The sequence below is a fragment of the Chelmon rostratus genome, chromosome 5 (genome assembly GCF_017976325.1).
Source record: "Chelmon rostratus isolate fCheRos1 chromosome 5, fCheRos1.pri, whole genome shotgun sequence".
Classification (NCBI taxonomy): domain Eukaryota; kingdom Metazoa; phylum Chordata; class Actinopteri; order Chaetodontiformes; family Chaetodontidae; genus Chelmon; species Chelmon rostratus.
The window spans coordinates 27,080,294-27,097,141 of NC_055662.1; the positions used below are offsets into that span (position 1 = coordinate 27,080,294).

Genomic DNA, 16,848 nt, shown 5'->3' on the forward strand with positions numbered 1-16,848 from the left:
ATGATACATTTACATACTATAATAAACATTTTGTTGTAAATAATATAATTCTGTACTTGATTACAAAGAATTTGTTCTGATTGACTGTAAATTAGCTACAACTGTTTTCGAACTGAATCCTGATAATGAAGCAGTGAAATGTGACGCCGTCTCGCGGAGACTCGTCAGTCTTCCTCAGCCTCCCTCTCACATCTCTCTGCAGGCTGATTCCTCTCCTCCATCATCACCGCTCCGCTGCCCCCCCCCCACCGTCCTCTGCCTCCACCTCCACCCTCTCAGCTCCGCTGCCTCTCCTGTCTGCCTCTCCTGCCTCGAGGGAGTCGGTCATGAACACCAAGCCCTCGCTGGACGGGAACAGGGAGGCCCGGGAGATCCCCCCTCTGAGGAACTACCTCTGCCTCACCATGTTCACCTGTTTCTGCCCTGCGTGGCCCGTTAATATCGTGGCGCTGGTTTTCTCTGTGCTGGTGAGTTGAATGTCCGCCTGGTTCATATTTATAGCAAAAGACGGATGTTTTTAAGTGATGTTTGCAGGCAGTGTGTCGTATCACATGCGTGGATTACAGAGTGCTGAGAAACACCATGTCAGAGGTACATGTCAGAGGTCTGGATTTAGAGCCAGTTACCAAGTAATTGATCGAACAGCAAACATGTTTTTTGTTGCTACGAATAACTTCTAGTTTTCTGAGCTGCCCGTTCATGTAATTAAGAAATACTTCCTCCTATCGGACATACCTGCAGTTCATGCTAAAGCGCCTTCCTGACTGCTTTCTGTGACTTTCTGCTCATTGAATCTGTCCCGTCTTTATGCACGAGCCGGTTTGTCTCAAGCCTTTGAGCTCTCTGAGGGGACGCAGACTCGTGTTGAGTCCATGTTCCAGCAGCAGCTGTTGCGTTTTTGTAGCTGTGAGTAACAAGATGAGGCTTGCAGACGCAGTGATCGACTGTATCTCACTGCTCAGCGAACGAGAGATGGAGGTGGTGCAGAGGAGACGAGTGGAGCAATGCAGGGAATCATCTCTCCCCAAATGTTCAGCACAGATTCAACTATCGCCTTCTTCTATTTTCTTGTCCACGTGTGTCTGAAGCACCTTATATGCACAGTGTGAACATGTGCATCATCGGCGCTGCTGCCTCAGCAGGATTCAGATGTCTTCAAATTAAATGTGACCTTTCTCTCACCCTCCAGGCCCAGAAGAGCTACGATGAAGAGGACTACGATGGCTCCGAGCGGCTGGGCCGGAAAGCTCTCCACCTGGGCATCGTTTCTTCTGTCATCGGCCTTCTCATCATCACCGCGTACGCCGTCGTGCACTTCACTACGGTACGAATGCACCAGATATATGAAGCAAAAATGAACAGAAGGATGGAAAGATGTCAAGTGTCCTTTTCCTCCACAGCATGTGGTGTGAGCTCCTGAGGAGGAGGAGGAGGAGGAGAGGCGAAGCCGTCGTGGAGAGCTGATGCAATGAGGCTCCGCTTGGCTTCTGTCATTAGCAGCTGTGGAGGGTTTCAAAGAGCTGGGGGAGTCTCACTTTCCTGCTGAACACAGTTCAGAACATACAGAACCCCCCCCCCCCAGAGCTTCCACTGAAGGACAGACGGGACTTAATCACAACTAAAGGACTGTTTGATGATGACTGCAGCAGCAGAAACATATCCTTGACATATTGTTCTGCTTTATTGTTGTGGTGTAAACATGTAAAATAAAAGTTTTACTTTCACAAACACGTTCTGATAATCTGAAAAAGCTTCGACTGAAAATTAGATGTTGGTGTTTTGAAAAAGTGACAAAAATAAAATGAAAATGTTTGTTTCAACAATGACACAGTTCATATCTCTGAGGGTAACAGAGCAGTATAATAACCTTCAGCAATAAGGTGAAATGCTGCCCGGTGGTGGTGGGTGGGCTTCATGAGACCCTCTCTGCTTCATCACCTGGCCTCAGCTCGCAGCCGTCTTTGACGCCTGCTGCGGTTTGCTGAGCCTGAGGATCGTGTGCTCTGATATTTAAATCTTATGCTAAAGATAGAGCTTATAATCTGAAAATATTCATTTAATCACCTCCCTGTGACCCCGGAAGCATGTGACCCCCTCTTCCTGTTTCTGACGTGTCTGATTCCAGCAGAAGATGGCGAACGTGTGATGCCTGAAGACTTTCAGCTGATGATCACCTTCACGGCTGTTCACACCTGTCAGCTGATCACCACCTGCTGGGAGCTGGAGGAGACCACAGGGGGAGCTGCCGGACGGCGAGGACGAACAGAAAGCGTTGACTGTCCAATCATCAGCTGTCGCTGAGCCTCTCGGCATGTCCTCAGTGGAGGAGACAGAGCTGGAGGACATAAAGGAAGCCTTGTCCATCATGGTGGACCATCTGGGTCTGGAGCCTTCGTGAACTTGGAGAAGCCCTACGATCATTTTCTGTGATCTGTCCTGTTGGATGTGCTGCAGAAATGTGAGTGGAGACGTTGCTTCATGCAAACCAGCTGCAGGGATTACACGCTGATCCCTCAGGGAGAGCCAGAGGACGGGGACGGGACTGTGATCTGGACCCAGAAGAGACAGAAAACAGATGGAAAGACGGAATATTTTAAAATATTTATGCAGCATCGTGAATGAATGAGCAGGAAGCTTCACTGTCAGACAGTGGAATAGGATTGGTTTATAAACCTGAAATCTGAGAATAAAAGGAGAAGATAGATGTTAAAGGGTCAAAGGTCATCCAGAGTCAGTCTCCAGTGAGACAGTAAAATAAAGCAGTGCACCATTAACGGACATGAACAGATATCTGGACCTTTACACTGCTGGTTTTCTGTCTGAAGAGTGTTAGATTACAGGTGGAGAGGCTCTGCTGTCAGGACACAGGTGATCTCTGCCCACACTGAGATACTGATGTTTTTACTGTGTGTGTGTGTGTGTGTGTGTGTGTGTGTGTGTGAGATACAGGAAACAGGATCACCGTGGGAACGCCTCGCAGAAGTCAGACTCAAGGACACAGATTTGCTGAGCTGCAGAAATCTTAACAGGCTGTTTGGACTCTTCACTGTACTCCAGCACTACTTTAAGGTACTTGTACTTCACTTGAGTTTTTTCATTTTCTGCTACTTCTACTCCATTACATTAATTGAATACCTTTAGTTACTTTACTGATTATAAACACAAAATCTTGTAACACAAGATCTTGTACTGGAGTAAATGATCTGTTTGTCACATGTCAGCAGGTGTTATCAAAAGTTAAAAAGTATCTGAGTAATCTGAGTAACTGATGATTTTTACCCAAACAAATCAAAGAGTGCAGGAAATACATAAAGACTTCTGTGCTGCTGATTTCCTGTGTGGCCCTCTGGGGGCCGCGCTCCCCGCGTTGGGAACCGCAGATCCGGGCTGCTGCTGCCTCTGTTTTCAGTCGTTTCTCTGAACATGTTCATCAGTCTGTGATCAAACTTGTTTTTTGTCCTTACAGCTTTTATTTCATGACGTTTCTGAAAACGTCATTGATTTACCTGCAACTGATCCGCTCACGTGACCACAGAGCCAGCTGGAAGCAGTCGGGTTCAACTCTTCCTGAGCTCGAGGACAGGAGGCGGAAGAGGTGTGTTTTCTTCACCGCACGCACTCACACACACACACACACACGCATTTACACTCTGGAGTTGCCTGTAAATGGCGCAGCTGTCCACAGGAGCCTGAAAGAGGAGGTGGAGGAGGTGAACACCACCTGAAGTGACGCTGCTGCGCCTCCGGATCGTTCCTCAGTCCGACAGGAAAACTTCTGCAGCTCAAAGGCGGAACAAACGACGACAGAGGCAGCAGGCGGTTTTACTCCAGAAACCACGACCAGATGCGGATCAGGCCGGTCTGACTTCGTCCAGCCAGCCCGCAGCCCTGAAGGTGAGTTCAGCATCTGGACTCACGTCCTCTCACAGCGTGAGCTCGAACCAGTTTGTGTTCCGTTTAACTCACTCTGCACAGGGCCGTCGGACAGCAGGGCCCCTGGTGGTCAGTCCAGGGACCACGCTCGACTCCTGCTGGTCTCGCATGTGCCAGGACTTGAGGATCTTGATGTGTGTGTTGCAGAGTTTGGGGCCTCAGCGATGGGGAACAGCAGCAGCGACAGGTCCAGTGGGGGTCAGGGGGACAGGTCATACAGAGATGGACAGCAGGGGGGGAAAGAGGCGCGTCCCAACATCCTGATGGACAGCACAGAGGACGGAGACCTCTTCCAGAGAGAGGACCAAAAGGTATGAGACCTAGTCTAGACCAGAACCCAGAGAGCCTTTAAATCACTTCTGTGTTTGACAGGAACCGGTGTTCTGCATGTTTGTGGCCTTGAATTATGAATTGTTTATGATTAACAGCTTTATTTTAAGCATGTTTTTAGATGAGCATGAGACAGGACATCCCTCATGTTGAGTATTTAACAGCTTTTTATTCGTCCCATAAACCTGCACAGGTGCTTCTCAGAGAAGTGACACATGTGAGAAAAGAAAGATGAAACAGTCTCAAAGCCAAACCTGCAGAACATATTAAACAAAGACATGATGTTCTGGTGTTGATTTATCACAGACCTGCTGAATGTGACGAATCTGAATCTAAAAAAGACCAAAATGTTTATTTTTTCTAAATTCCTGCAGAGTTTTTCGTCCTGAAAGAGCATCATGCCTTTCTGTCGTTCCATCATTGAGCTTTAGAGCAAAGCAGATTCATTTGAACATGTTTGCTGATGCGTTCAGGGGCTGGAATAAAGCTCCGTAACCTGAAGATTAAGGTTCTGTATGAAGATTAGATCTGGAGGACAAACAAACAGCAAACATCAGTCTTATTAATAAGAGAATTAATCGCTATCATTTTTGCTGCTCAACAACCAGTTTAACGCCGAGCAATTTTATCACGAAGTGTTTATGAAGCAACCGTCTTTGTGCTGCACACAGCCACGACGTCACAAGCAACACATGTTCACAGTGATGAATAACCCACCTGACGAGCCTGAAGTCTGACTCTCGTGTTGAGAAGAGGAGCCGAGGCTGCGTGAAGGAAGGAGATCAGTTAAAAAACGTTCTGAATGCTTTTTAGAATCGGTAACAGTGTGTAATAATGTGAATTTGAGATGCAGTTATGTGCAGCAGGAAATGGAAAAGATGTCTTAATTCCACACAGACGCATGTGATAACCTGCAGACTCACAGAACATTTTCATACTTGTTGTACATAAATCATGTGCACAGTTGTAAAAGCTGCGTCTCATCTATTGATTAACATATTTAGCTTTAGATTCACCTGATTTATCTAAAACTGCAGACAGAGGAATCAGATATAAAACAGTCCGAGAAGCTTCATGCTGCAAACACACAGATCGTTAACACGGCAGCGCTACGTTAATTCATGCTCTGCAGGCTCCGCAGGAAATACAGGAATTTCTGGCCTGGCAGCAGGACCTGGAGAGCGAAGGCAAAAGTCCGACGCAGGACAGACCGACCGTGTTCAGGTGGTCTGGGGTGGCCAAAGAAGTCTTCGTGTCCGGCTCCTTTAACAACTGGGTCACCAAGATCCCCCTGAACAGAAGGTAGTCCGGCTCCGTCAGAACGCTTCACGGGTTTGTCGACCTGCACGTATTGATGTTGTCTCTCAAACCCAGTGAGAAGAACTTTGTGGCCATCGTGGACCTGCCAGAGGGGGAGCACCAGTACAAGTTCTGTGTGGACGGTCAGTGGACGCTGGATCCTGCAGGGGTGAGTGACATCCGCAGAGATGACCCTCCTCTTCATCATCGGCGTAGCTTCGTGTCGTCATGCTCGAACAGACGCCTGCTGGAAAACATCTGTCTCTTCTCTCTCAGGCCGTGACCACGTCGAAGACCGGAACAGTTAATAACGTCATCCAGGTGAAGAGAACGGACTTTGAAGTCTTTGATGCCCTCAGGATCGACTCACAGGATTCTGCAGACCTCTCAGGTACAGCCCCCTGTGTTAATTCATGTGTGACTGCTGTCAGACTGACACGTGTTATTAAAGGGTTTTAATCTGCTTTGAATATAATAATAGGTTGAATTCATTGGTGACAATCATCTCCTCCTTATTCTTTAGATGTAAGGTTGTATTAACGTAGTGTCACCTTATCATTCTGTCCAGACCTGTCCAGTTCCCCTCCCGGCCCCTATCAACAGGATGCATATGTCATCAGATCAGAAGACAAGATCAAGCAGCCTCCTTTCTTGCCGCCTCACCTGCTGCAGGTGCTGCTCAACAAGGACACGGGTATCTCTGTAAGTAGCGGCGGCATGCTCGCGTTAGCAGTTCACCTGTTCCGACAGCGTGCGATGGAGTCACGTTCATCCTCTCTCTGAATCCTCCTCAGTGTGACCCGACGCTGCTTCCGGAGCCAAACCATGTGATGCTCAATCACCTGTACGCCCTCTCCATCAAGGTAACAGCTCCACCTGTGCTTCACCTGCTGAGATGAGCTGAAGCCTCTCTGCCTGTCAGGCTGAACACAGGGAACAGCAGCACTCACCGGTTCCATTAAAGGGACGGAAACATGTGACGAGTCGAACAACATGAATGAAAAACAATAAATAAATAAATATTACACTTAAACTACAGTTAAAGTATACTTACATGTACTCAACTAGTACATTACTCGAGTAATACTTGAGTGTACTTAAAGTGTAAACAGTTGCTAAATAGCTTTTTATAAACTTTAAGTGTTCTGAAGTCCACCAGTGAAAATCAGGATTGATGAGCTTTCAAAACACACCTTCAGTATTATTATCTCACCGAAGTGTGAAAATATACTTAAATATACTTCAAATGAAGTGAAATCGAAGTAGACTTTAATAAAGCTGCTAATACAAACAACTTGAAAATAAGTTCACTTTTCATAATTACACTTTATTACTATTATTGTCATTTAGAACACCTTTTAAAAGTACACTTAAGTACGATTTATCATACACTTACAATAAAGTACACTTTTTAAGTACTTTAAAATGCCACTGTAAGTACTGCAGAATGAGTTTATTCACTTTTAATAGATTTTAGTAGAACTTACTGACGTCTGTATAGAAGCAGACTTTTTAAAAGTATCTGTCAAACACACTTTAAATAAAGCACAAACAGTAAAACTGACTTTTCACTACCTCAGTTATATTGCTAACACACTAACATATGCTAGTGTTTGACATCTGTGATGCTGTACCTCAAATACTCATTGGCTGCTTCAGATGAAATCGTCATAGAAACAGAGTATTCTTCATCTATGAACCTCGTGTGTATCGAAACACTCTTCCTCTCTTGCAGGACGGAGTGATGGTTCTCAGCGCTTCACACCGATACAAGAAGAAGTACGTGACGACTCTTCTCTACAAGCCGATTTAACCCGCAGAGCCGTGATCCAGGCTCTGGTGATCCAGGCTCTGGTGATCCAGGCTCTGGTGATCCGGGCTCTGGTGATCCAGCCTCTGGTGATCCAGCCTCTGGTGATCCTGTCTCTGGGGATCCAGGCTCTGGGGATCCAGGCTCTGGTGATCCAGCCTCTGGTTCTGACATCAGAACCAGTCTGTCGTCGTTCTTCGCTGCTGCTTCGAATGTTTTTGCTAAAACTGGACTAAAATGTGTTTCTGATATCAGTTTAAAGCATTTTTACCATCCTGTCATCGCAAATTTAGAAAAAGCTGCAACTCTTTTAGTTAAAGTTTCTGCACAATGTTTGTAAATATGTGATCCTCAGCTACAGCCTGAAGCTTCGTGTTTGATAAGTTTGAATCAGTGTGAAGCTCTCAGATGTGAGAGCAGGTGGAAGTTTTCATTCTGACCTCACTTGATCCAGATTAGTTTTTTTATTATTACCCATGATGCAGAGGAGGAACCTGCCTGAACACTCATGGTTTTCAGCTCTCTGTGGCTTTGCACAGAGCCAAAGGCTGCAGCCTGGCTGTCCACAGTGACCTGTAGGACTGTGTGAGATAAGGCCAGCTGTAACTGTGCTGCAGGAGCTCTGCATACGTGAGCAAACAGACGCGAGGACACGAACGGCTTGAAATTCAGCTGGGAGGCCTCGTGAAGAGCCAGTGTTTTATTTCAATGATGCCTTTCTGACAAATCAGACTTCTTTCAAATCAGCTTTTGTTCAAGAATTATAAAGGAATTAAAGTTTGAAAGCATTCGGTCGTGTTTTCTTTGTGGCTCGTCGAACTCAGTTGACACAGTGGACTTTGGGATCCAGGTTCTTGTTGTCGGGGTTGTACGTGGCCTGAGCGAAGCAGTGGGCCGCCACCCGGTCGCACTCGCACACAGCAGCCTGGCACTTGTTGTTGGAGGCTGCAGAGACACGGTGGAGTCAGGAAGTGAGGCTCAGAACACAGACAGAGAGGTTAAACTCAGTGAATTAGCTCCAGGAGACCATGGGAGCATGTTGGCTGTGTATTACCTGTATCTAGCTGTTTAAATACACACAGGGCCACACATGCAGCTGTGCTGTACGTTCACTGAACACTGACTGTGCTGTACTTTAATTCTGAAATGATTCTTCAACGTCTGCAGCTGAGCCTTTAAAAATCAATTCAATCAATCAGTTTCACCTCATGAATATTTATTCATTCATTCATACATGTGAGCGTCAGTCTTACCTGAGCAGGTCACCTGCTGAGCCGAACAGGTGTAATCATAAGTGATAATATAGGGAAGGTCAACGAGAGCCGTGCATCCAGGAGTCTTTCTGCTCGTTTCGTAGCAGTTATCGTGGACTTTGCAGCACCTAGAGGAGGAGGAGGAGATGCATGTTAGAGAAAACAACTCCTCTCTATGCTTTTTTTAAATTGATGGTGGAGGAGTGACTCCTTCCTACATGTCCACTTCATCCCGAGGGGTTCCCCTCCCCCCGACGCCACACCAGCAGCCGTATTCGTTGTAGTTGAAAGGGCTAATGCCGGGCTGAGCGCACTGGATCATGCTCCCGAACTGCAGCAAGTTTTTGGGCAGCAGCGCACCGCTGAGCAGGCCAGCTGCTGAGGCAGACACATGCAGACAAATAAGAGCTGGAGCGTCCTGCGACGGTGATAAACATCAGTCCAGAGACACGATACAACACACCGCTCTGTCCTCTTACCAGAGAGAAGCAGCAGCGTCAGAGGAGCCGTCACGTTCATGGCTGCAGTCAGAAGAACCAGGACTTCAGTGCAGCCCCTTCTTATAGGACAGGAGATAAGACGCAGGCAGGAGGGTGGGAGCTGAAAACGAGGCGTTTCATGACAACACTCATATGTTTGGGGGAGTTTCTGCTTGACGATTTAGGTTTACCTGAACACCTTCAGTTATGAGTGTGAGAATTTGCACTAAAATGCTTTAAACATCAGCCTGTAGGTCAAGTTTATGTTTTCTTTCAAACAAACTGTTAGACTGTTAGAAGACTGACGACCTTCTGCATTAGCTCCCTGCAGGACGCTGCATGTTACTGCACAGTCATGAGCGAGGCCTGATGCTCTGATGTCTGATCAGCAGTTTGATCATTAAGTGATAAAAGCTGCAGCTCTTCATCACTCGTTCATCCCGTCAGAAGCACGGCAGGACGGGATGAACACGTGAACCCTGCAGAACGCCACCCTTTCACCTCATGTGCTCTCCCTCGTGCCACAGCAGCGGAGATACGTGTTCTCCTTTGATCAGACGTCCTCTGATCTGTTTGTTCTCCTCTTTCTGCTCGCTGGGGTTTGCATTTTCCTTCTTTAAATAGACGCTGAATTTAAAACAACCGAGCAACACACAGCTGTGTAAACAGGTCGCACCTCCCAGAGTTCCCAGCACTTTCCACTGGACGCAACTGAGCCGTTCCAGGAACAGCGAAGATGTGTGTGTGTGTGTGTGTCTACCTAATGTATAGAGTGACTGTCAGCTGACTGGTATCTGGTGAGGAAGGACCACCTCTCACTGTGTTCACTTTAAATCACATCACAGCTCTGAGAGTCCACAGGGGCGTCGGACTGCGGGGGGACAGGGGGACTGAGGATCTGGTTTGTGGAGGGGCCTGTAGAGACTGACTGTGTACAGGGTCCAGAATGTTGTGCTGCAGCCCTGCATGCAGATACTGATCTCATGTGATGGAAGGCGGTGTTGTGTGAGATGTGAGCTTTTGTGATGATCCTCTGCACCGAACCTGCCAGCTGGTCTCTGCTGGACTCCACTGGCTGTGGGCAGGGGGGCTCTGACACACCTGCTGACGAGCTGGACAGGTAACACTGCTGAAGGTGGATTAGTGGTGTCTGTTTGTGTTGTATGAGCTGTTCTGTTTCCTGTTCTGGAAGCCTCGATCTTTCTCTGAGACTTTGTTCTCGTACCACATCGTTGTCATTGACTATTAGAGCTGAAATTAGTTAATTAATCAACAAAAAACTGCAGCAACTAAAGAAAAAGACTTCACTAATCTTCACTGGCTCCAGCTTCTTTAATGTGAATATTTGTTCAGTCTTCTATGATATTAAATTGAATATCTCTGGGTTTTGCCTGGTCTGAAGAGCCACACTGGACTCCAGTATTCAGCATTCTTGGACATTTCTGGACTCATCATTAGCTGCAGCCGTACTTCTCCTACAACTGAAGAGACGGTGAAACTGAACCTCAGCACCAGCTGGTTTTCTTCATCGTGATGTGTGACCTCTGCTTGCTGTGTGAGCTGCAGATGCTGCAGGTCCAGGACCAGCATGACGACCGCCGGCCGGGCTGCAGGTGTGACGACACCAGCCTGTCTGAGTCATGAAAGACCTGTTATCACTCAGGACTTCTCCATCAGTGTGCTGCTGCTGTCTGCTGAACAGTCTGAGAGTGACAGGAAGCCGCCATGTTTAACTAAAGTTAAAGTTATAATGAAGGGAAGGTTCAGTGACTGCTGCAATCAGCCGAGGGATGCAGGAAGAAAAGAAATCAACAAGAAGCGTCATTGTGATATTGTTTTATTGTCCAACTAAAGCCTCACACCTGTGATGCACAGTCAGAATTATGAATTGGTATCAGAAACATAACTTCCATCATTTTTCCCAACATATCCGGGGTGTCACGTCGGTGAGGCTCCCCGGCTCTCACGCTCTGCCTTCACAGATGTACTGATACATCAGGTTACAGTCGGCATCATTCCACAGCTTACGTTTGCGCTTTTCAGAGGAATGAAGCTGCCCGCAGTCCTCCCCGTTCTCCCGGTAGTCCCAGTTGTCAGGCTGACCGACATCCCAGAAACTGGACACAAACAGCAGGGGGAACAGTTTGTACGTTACACACAGCGAAACACGGCGAAACAAGCTTTCAGCCTGATGTTGGTCTTACGTTGGGGTTGAATTGAAGTCAGTTCCGTCCACCCAGCTCCAGTGTCCCTCGTGCCGTCGCTCCACAAGTCCAATCCAGTAGTTGTACTGGATCTCAACTATTTTGGAAATGTAGTCCTAGAAATGAAAGAGCGGCAGCAGGTTCATTTTAAATCTGTGTGTGTGTGTGTGTGTGTGTGTGTGTGTGTGTGTGTGTGTGAGCAGCGTATTGAGATGTTAAACCTGGACCTCACCAGTTCCTCCACGTTGTTCAGAACCACCAGGTGAGCTCCGTGTGCTCGGCACTGCTCCTCAGCTTTGGTCCAGGTGGTGGTGGCGGTGGACATCAGGTAGCAGCTCCTCTGGAACGAAACCCACCCTTCTCGACACGATCCTGCGGTGACGAAGATGAGGAACAGTCAGGAGAGGCCGGTCGGGGGGAAACACAGAATTTCGGCCTTTATTGACTTTGCAGTGTTTACCTCTGACTGGGACCAGTTTCTCCACGTAGACGTCCTGCACGGCTGCTGCACCTTCAGTTTGGAAAACCACAACATAAAAGAAAAAGCATCAGCTGTGCAGCTGCTTCATTAACTCCAGACCTGAAGACCTTTTCCTGACCTGAAGACGAAGCTGCTCCTCCATGGCTGATTCTCCCCAGGTGAACTTTGACATCACTGATCTCCTGGCTTAACTGCGAGACTTTTTGAAGAGAATTAAGACATTGATAAGACAAAGGATGTGACTCAGCTGTGTTAATGCTTCAGCTTCAGAGCGTTTCAGTGCCTACATTTGATCCCAGTGACCATCAGCAGGATCAGCAGCAGCAGCAGCAGGACTCCATAGAGGACATAAACCACGATCCTCTTCAGACCTGTCAACACCCACAGACAGTCTGTGACTGTTAAAGATGACACCCGAAATGACTGAATCAAAATCAAATGTTTTACCTGTTTGTGGAGTCATTCTGTGCTCTGGATGGACAGAGCTGCTATCAGATGAGCCAAACTGGTGATACTGAGATTCCATGACAGAAAGGCATCAGATTCTCCTGGAAAACAGTTTTTACACCTTGATTGCGATCAGTAAAACCTCATATTTCTTGTACTAGTTCTGATAATTCAGTCTACAGTCTTTCTGAGATTGTCAGAGTGCAACGGCAAATAAGAGGTCACCTAAATCTCCCTTGTTTGTTCTCAAAGGAAATCTGTTAACTATTAACGTCTCAATAAATAAAAGAGAATTCTGTCATTATAAAGTGTATAAAACACAAACATGATCAAAGGCATGCAGCTAATTTCACTGAAAGCTCCACTAAATTTAAATTATGTCATAAAAGCATCATTAATAAAGATGATTCAGACAATTCACGGTGTCATTTTTCACAGGTTTGACACAGTGACGAACATTTCTACACATTTCTGACAAGAGTGATTTCAAATAACTAACAGAATCTGCCAACAACATTAATCACTTACCTTCATCAGGCAGGATATCTCTGAATTTCTCTGGTTGGACTCTGACCATGAGATCACAGAACGTCCTCCCCTTTAAAGAGAAACGCTTCTGGATGTCAATTACACAAAATGTTTTTAATGTGCCCACAATGATGATCAGTTATTATTTCTCATCATCTGCCGTCAGACACAGGACGTTTGCCACACTGTGAGACGTTGCCTGGAGGCAGTTATGGGCTAATTAAGAGATGATTGCACACATTATACAACCTAACGTGCTGTTCATTACTGTTTGTCTCTGAGTGGAAACACGTCCTCCTGCAGGTGCTCGTCCATCAGGTGTGTGCAGCTCACTTTCCCTTCACACACTGTTTCATTTGCATCAGATTTAAAGGCCCGCAGAAGTAAACCAGGTAAAAGAAAAACAGCAAAAATTAGAGAAAAGACTTTCAGCATTTTGTTTTTCTTTTTTCACACTCTTGGAATAATTTTATGACCCCTGAGATTCACTTTGCGGCCCCTTGTGTGGGACCTGAGCCCTAGGTTGGGAACCTTAGAATATTCACTTCACACTGTTAGATAATTTGAAGGGATGACCCGCCCTACTCTGCTTCTGATTGGCTGACCCTGATACTCTCACCATAACCAATCATCACTATTCATGCCTAAACCTAACCAACCTGACCATGAAGGCAACAAGTACTAGCCAATCAGAGGCAGAGAAGGGCAGGTCATCCCTTCGCCATAATAGGATGCAATTCAGCCCTCAGGACAGATCCAATACTAACAGACTATCACACTAACTGCTGGACTATCAGTGGACTACATGTAATTTGTTCAGCTGTGTGTTATTAATCATACACTTTACACACTGTCTGCTATCTGACGATACAAGATACTTTGATTAGCACCAAATGTCTTTCTCACATGTGCAGTTTTTTCAGTTACTGTAATTGTATTGTAACTTCCTCATCTCCTAGTTTTATTTGTGAGTATTTTTTAAATATATAGAAAGATTTTTCTTGTATTTTTGTAACTGTATCTCATATTTCGTACCTGTTATTATCTTTCATGCTTCAGTAGGTGTTCATAATGGGTTCATATGAGTTTTAGTTGTTATCTGTGCATCTGTTCTTGTCCTTACTGCTTACATTTACATCCTCCCGCTGCATTGCTTTGTGGTATTGTTATGATTCTTCACATTTCAGTATAAGATGCACATGAACCTCCAAAGACAGAATTAAAAAACACTAAAAGTTAGTTTTCCACTGAGTCTCTCTGTAGTACGCAGTCTCGCCGCTCGGTGGCAGTAGCAGCTGTTTGGCCTCTACGTCACACGTCTCTTCAAATTCCTTCCGGTCTCTGCGTCTCCTCAGAAAAGAAAATGGCGGCTCTCGGACGGCTCTCTCAAGCGTTGCTCAAGTCCTCTGTGACCCAGAGTCGGCGTCAGCTTTCTGCTGCTGCTGCCGGACACGGCGAGCAGTCAGGTAACTGTAGCGCCTTATTTTAAGCCACTGGTTGTGTTTAATATTATTTATTTTTACGGCACTTGTTACATTTTGACAGTGACCTTGCTGAGCTAGCGCTAGCTGTGTTAGCATTAGCGGTAACGGTTAGCTTTAACATCCTTGAGCGGACAGCACTGAGGAGAAGCTGCCGAAAACAACAGATTTATGAGTTTCGCCCCATTTAAACAGCCACTCTTAAAGTCTGTGTAGATTGAATTTACTTTATTTACACATCTGAAAAGTGGAGAAATGTCGCGAACAGTACGTCCTGTATGCTAACTTAAAGAGCAACAACAAAGTGTCACATCAGGTAATCGATTGGAGACTCGTAACGATAACTCATAATTTTCCCCCCAAATAATTTCACATGTTACAATACAAACCTATTAGAAGAAAGAACAGTTAAAGAGAATAAGTTAAAGAAATCAGACGTAAGATATGAGCATGTACTTCAGAGAGGGCAAAGGCTAACCTTAACGTGAGCAAGACACAGTTAAATATCATTATCACGAACAAAATAAATGTGTTTGTACAAGTAAACTAAAATATTGCCATTCAGTTATGACTCTTTGTTTTGCTTTATATTAATTAGACCGAGGTAAAACTCAGCAGTGATTGAATAAAAAATGTAAATGTGATTATTAATCAGTTAAAGGGTCAAATTAATGATGTCAGATATCATCAGAAAGCTTGAATATCAGCTTTGGTAGCCGTGTGCTAAAGTAGCACAATATGACTTAAAAGTGACCTTTTAGAGTAGTAAACTGAGGACACCGTCTGTTCAGCTGGGTCTACGCAGCTGACTTAAAAGATCATCACATTTATTCAATCAAAACAAAAAAACTTTCAATATAAATTCTGGATATATATAAATTCTATATCTAATAAATTTTGATGGAGATGTAACGAACGTGTTTTAAAGTTCTACAGTGAAAACATTGGAACAAATGTAATCTGTCTTTTTCAGATAAGCTGCTTTTCCTAACCACAACACTATTTACATCAACTTTGACAGTCGGTCCTTCAAAAGCCAACTCAGGTTCATAAATCTGCTTTAAATTGTCAGGTTATTCATTCTTTTGTCTGTGTATCTTTATGAACTGTGGTTTCCAGTGATGTAAGCAGGGTTTCGTTATGGATAAACTCTGGGTGGTACCACAAACTAGCAAACATTTTGACAGTTCCTAATGTGAAACTTGGTGAGCGCAGATGTGAAAGAATGAGCATAAATAAAGATGGGAGACGTGTCCACTTCCTCTTGCTGTACAAAGATGAAACCAGATGTCCCTGACATGGGTCCTGCCATCGTTCGCTGGTGGCCTCATTATGAACCAGAGTATGTCAGTCATGATGTCACAGCCGTGTTTTATTGCATCACGTAATTAATTAAAACCAAGCTAAGCAGAAAAATTAACACTTGAACAAACATCACCATGATAAGAACTACTGAAAATGTCCAATCACGCACAGGAGGCTGAGTTTGTGACCTGGACTGCAGCCAGACACCCGGCGTGATCGAGATGTTGTTGCTTCACTTTTGTGGATCTGTCATGTCGTCCATCTTTACACGCAGTCACTGATGTGAAACAACATTAAGAAACTTCAATTTAAGTCCCAAAGGAGCGTCGTAGGTCCAAAGGGTCGTTCAGTGCTCAGCAGTGTGTGGTTGGATTTATAGCTGCTTTCTTCATTAAACTAATCATTATTCTCTCTTTATATCTTCCTCTTCCAGCCAAGACATGGAAGATCCTCACCTTCTTGGTCGCCCTTCCTGGCGTTGGGGTTTGCATGTTGAACACGTTCCTGAAGGAGCACAGCCACGACCGTCCGGAGTTCGTTCCTTATAGTCACCTTCGCATTCGCAGCAAGGTCTGTCTTTACAGCACTTCCTTAATTCACGTTCCAGACTGACCCTCTGACGTGCCACATTCTGACTTATGTGTTGTTTCATGATTTCATTCTCACAGCGTTTCCCGTGGGGAGATGGCAACAAGAGCCTTTTCCACAACGCACATGTGAACGCCCTTCCTGATGGCTACGAGGGTCACGATGAGTAAACCCTCCTTCCAGACCTCACCACTGGCACCGGGACCAGTTCCCCCTCAGCGCCTGTTACTGGACCACACTTCCATTCTCAGTTTACTCTCTGTTTTTTGTTGCGTTTACCTCTGTGCTCTCAGCATTGGGCACCCAAACCAACTGTTCATTTACTCTGGACCACAAAACAAAGCGTCCGCCTAAACTGAATTCATCTAAATAAAGTAACTATTATTACCTCAGTTCATCTCCTGTCTTCTGTGTGTCGACGTGATGAAGAGCTCAGGTGGAAATAAGAAATAATGATGGCTGGATTCCATTTAGCTGCTGCAGTTTCAGGGTCCTGCATGCTGTCACGGCTTACGGGGATAACTGAGTTGAGTAGAGCAGAGCTGTCTTTAATGTTCATAGTCACACCTGTCTGCTGAGGGGAACGCCTTCCCACAACTTAACAGGTTCCCTCAGTGTGCGCAGTCAGGCTTTGATTTGTTAGCTGTTTAAAGACCTTTGGTCCTCCCACACCTGTGATTTCATTTCTGCCTGATTTGGCTCCTTCAGGA

At 45.6% G+C, this 16,848-nt stretch overlaps 5 protein-coding genes across 5 annotated transcripts; 3 read left to right on the forward strand and 2 right to left on the reverse strand.

Annotated features, from left to right (window-relative positions):
• The first annotated feature begins 326 nt into the window (after positions 1 to 326).
• Positions 327 to 1,420, forward strand: LOC121606274 (transmembrane protein 233). Its single transcript, XM_041936487.1, has 2 exons — positions 327 to 467; positions 1,190 to 1,420. Exons 1-2 carry the CDS (start codon positions 327 to 329, stop codon positions 1,418 to 1,420), a joined length of 372 nt encoding a protein of 123 aa, XP_041792421.1.
• Positions 1,421 to 3,468: 2,048 nt separating this feature from the next.
• On the forward strand, positions 3,469 to 8,162 carry prkab1b (protein kinase, AMP-activated, beta 1 non-catalytic subunit, b). The gene is made up of 9 exons (XM_041936645.1): positions 3,469 to 3,595; positions 3,686 to 3,894; positions 4,081 to 4,244; positions 5,396 to 5,565; positions 5,638 to 5,731; positions 5,839 to 5,953; positions 6,131 to 6,264; positions 6,357 to 6,425; positions 7,298 to 8,162. Exons 3-9 carry the CDS (start codon positions 4,098 to 4,100, stop codon positions 7,373 to 7,375), a joined length of 807 nt encoding a protein of 268 aa, XP_041792579.1. The 5' UTR covers positions 3,469 to 3,595; positions 3,686 to 3,894; positions 4,081 to 4,097; the 3' UTR covers positions 7,376 to 8,162.
• Positions 8,163 to 8,192: 30 nt separating this feature from the next.
• pla2g1b (phospholipase A2, group IB (pancreas)) lies at positions 8,193 to 9,144 on the reverse strand. The gene is made up of 4 exons (XM_041936488.1): positions 9,105 to 9,144; positions 8,844 to 9,003; positions 8,626 to 8,753; positions 8,193 to 8,317 (listed from the first exon to the last, which is right to left on the reverse strand). The coding sequence occupies exons 1-4, from the start codon at positions 9,142 to 9,144 to the stop codon at positions 8,193 to 8,195; spliced, it is 453 nt and encodes a 150-aa protein (XP_041792422.1).
• A 1,923-nt stretch (positions 9,145 to 11,067) lies between these two features.
• On the reverse strand, positions 11,068 to 12,315 carry asgrl1 (asialoglycoprotein receptor-like 1). The gene is made up of 7 exons (XM_041936646.1): positions 12,237 to 12,315; positions 12,077 to 12,160; positions 11,908 to 11,988; positions 11,769 to 11,813; positions 11,541 to 11,680; positions 11,309 to 11,424; positions 11,068 to 11,221 (listed from the first exon to the last, which is right to left on the reverse strand). The coding sequence occupies exons 1-7, from the start codon at positions 12,313 to 12,315 to the stop codon at positions 11,068 to 11,070; spliced, it is 699 nt and encodes a 232-aa protein (XP_041792580.1).
• Positions 12,316 to 14,113: 1,798 nt separating this feature from the next.
• On the forward strand, positions 14,114 to 16,530 carry LOC121606741 (cytochrome c oxidase subunit 6A, mitochondrial). Its single transcript, XM_041937248.1, has 3 exons — positions 14,114 to 14,230; positions 15,984 to 16,120; positions 16,219 to 16,530. The coding sequence occupies exons 1-3, from the start codon at positions 14,128 to 14,130 to the stop codon at positions 16,306 to 16,308; spliced, it is 330 nt and encodes a 109-aa protein (XP_041793182.1). The 5' UTR covers positions 14,114 to 14,127; the 3' UTR covers positions 16,309 to 16,530.
• Positions 16,531 to 16,848: the final 318 nt, after the last annotated feature.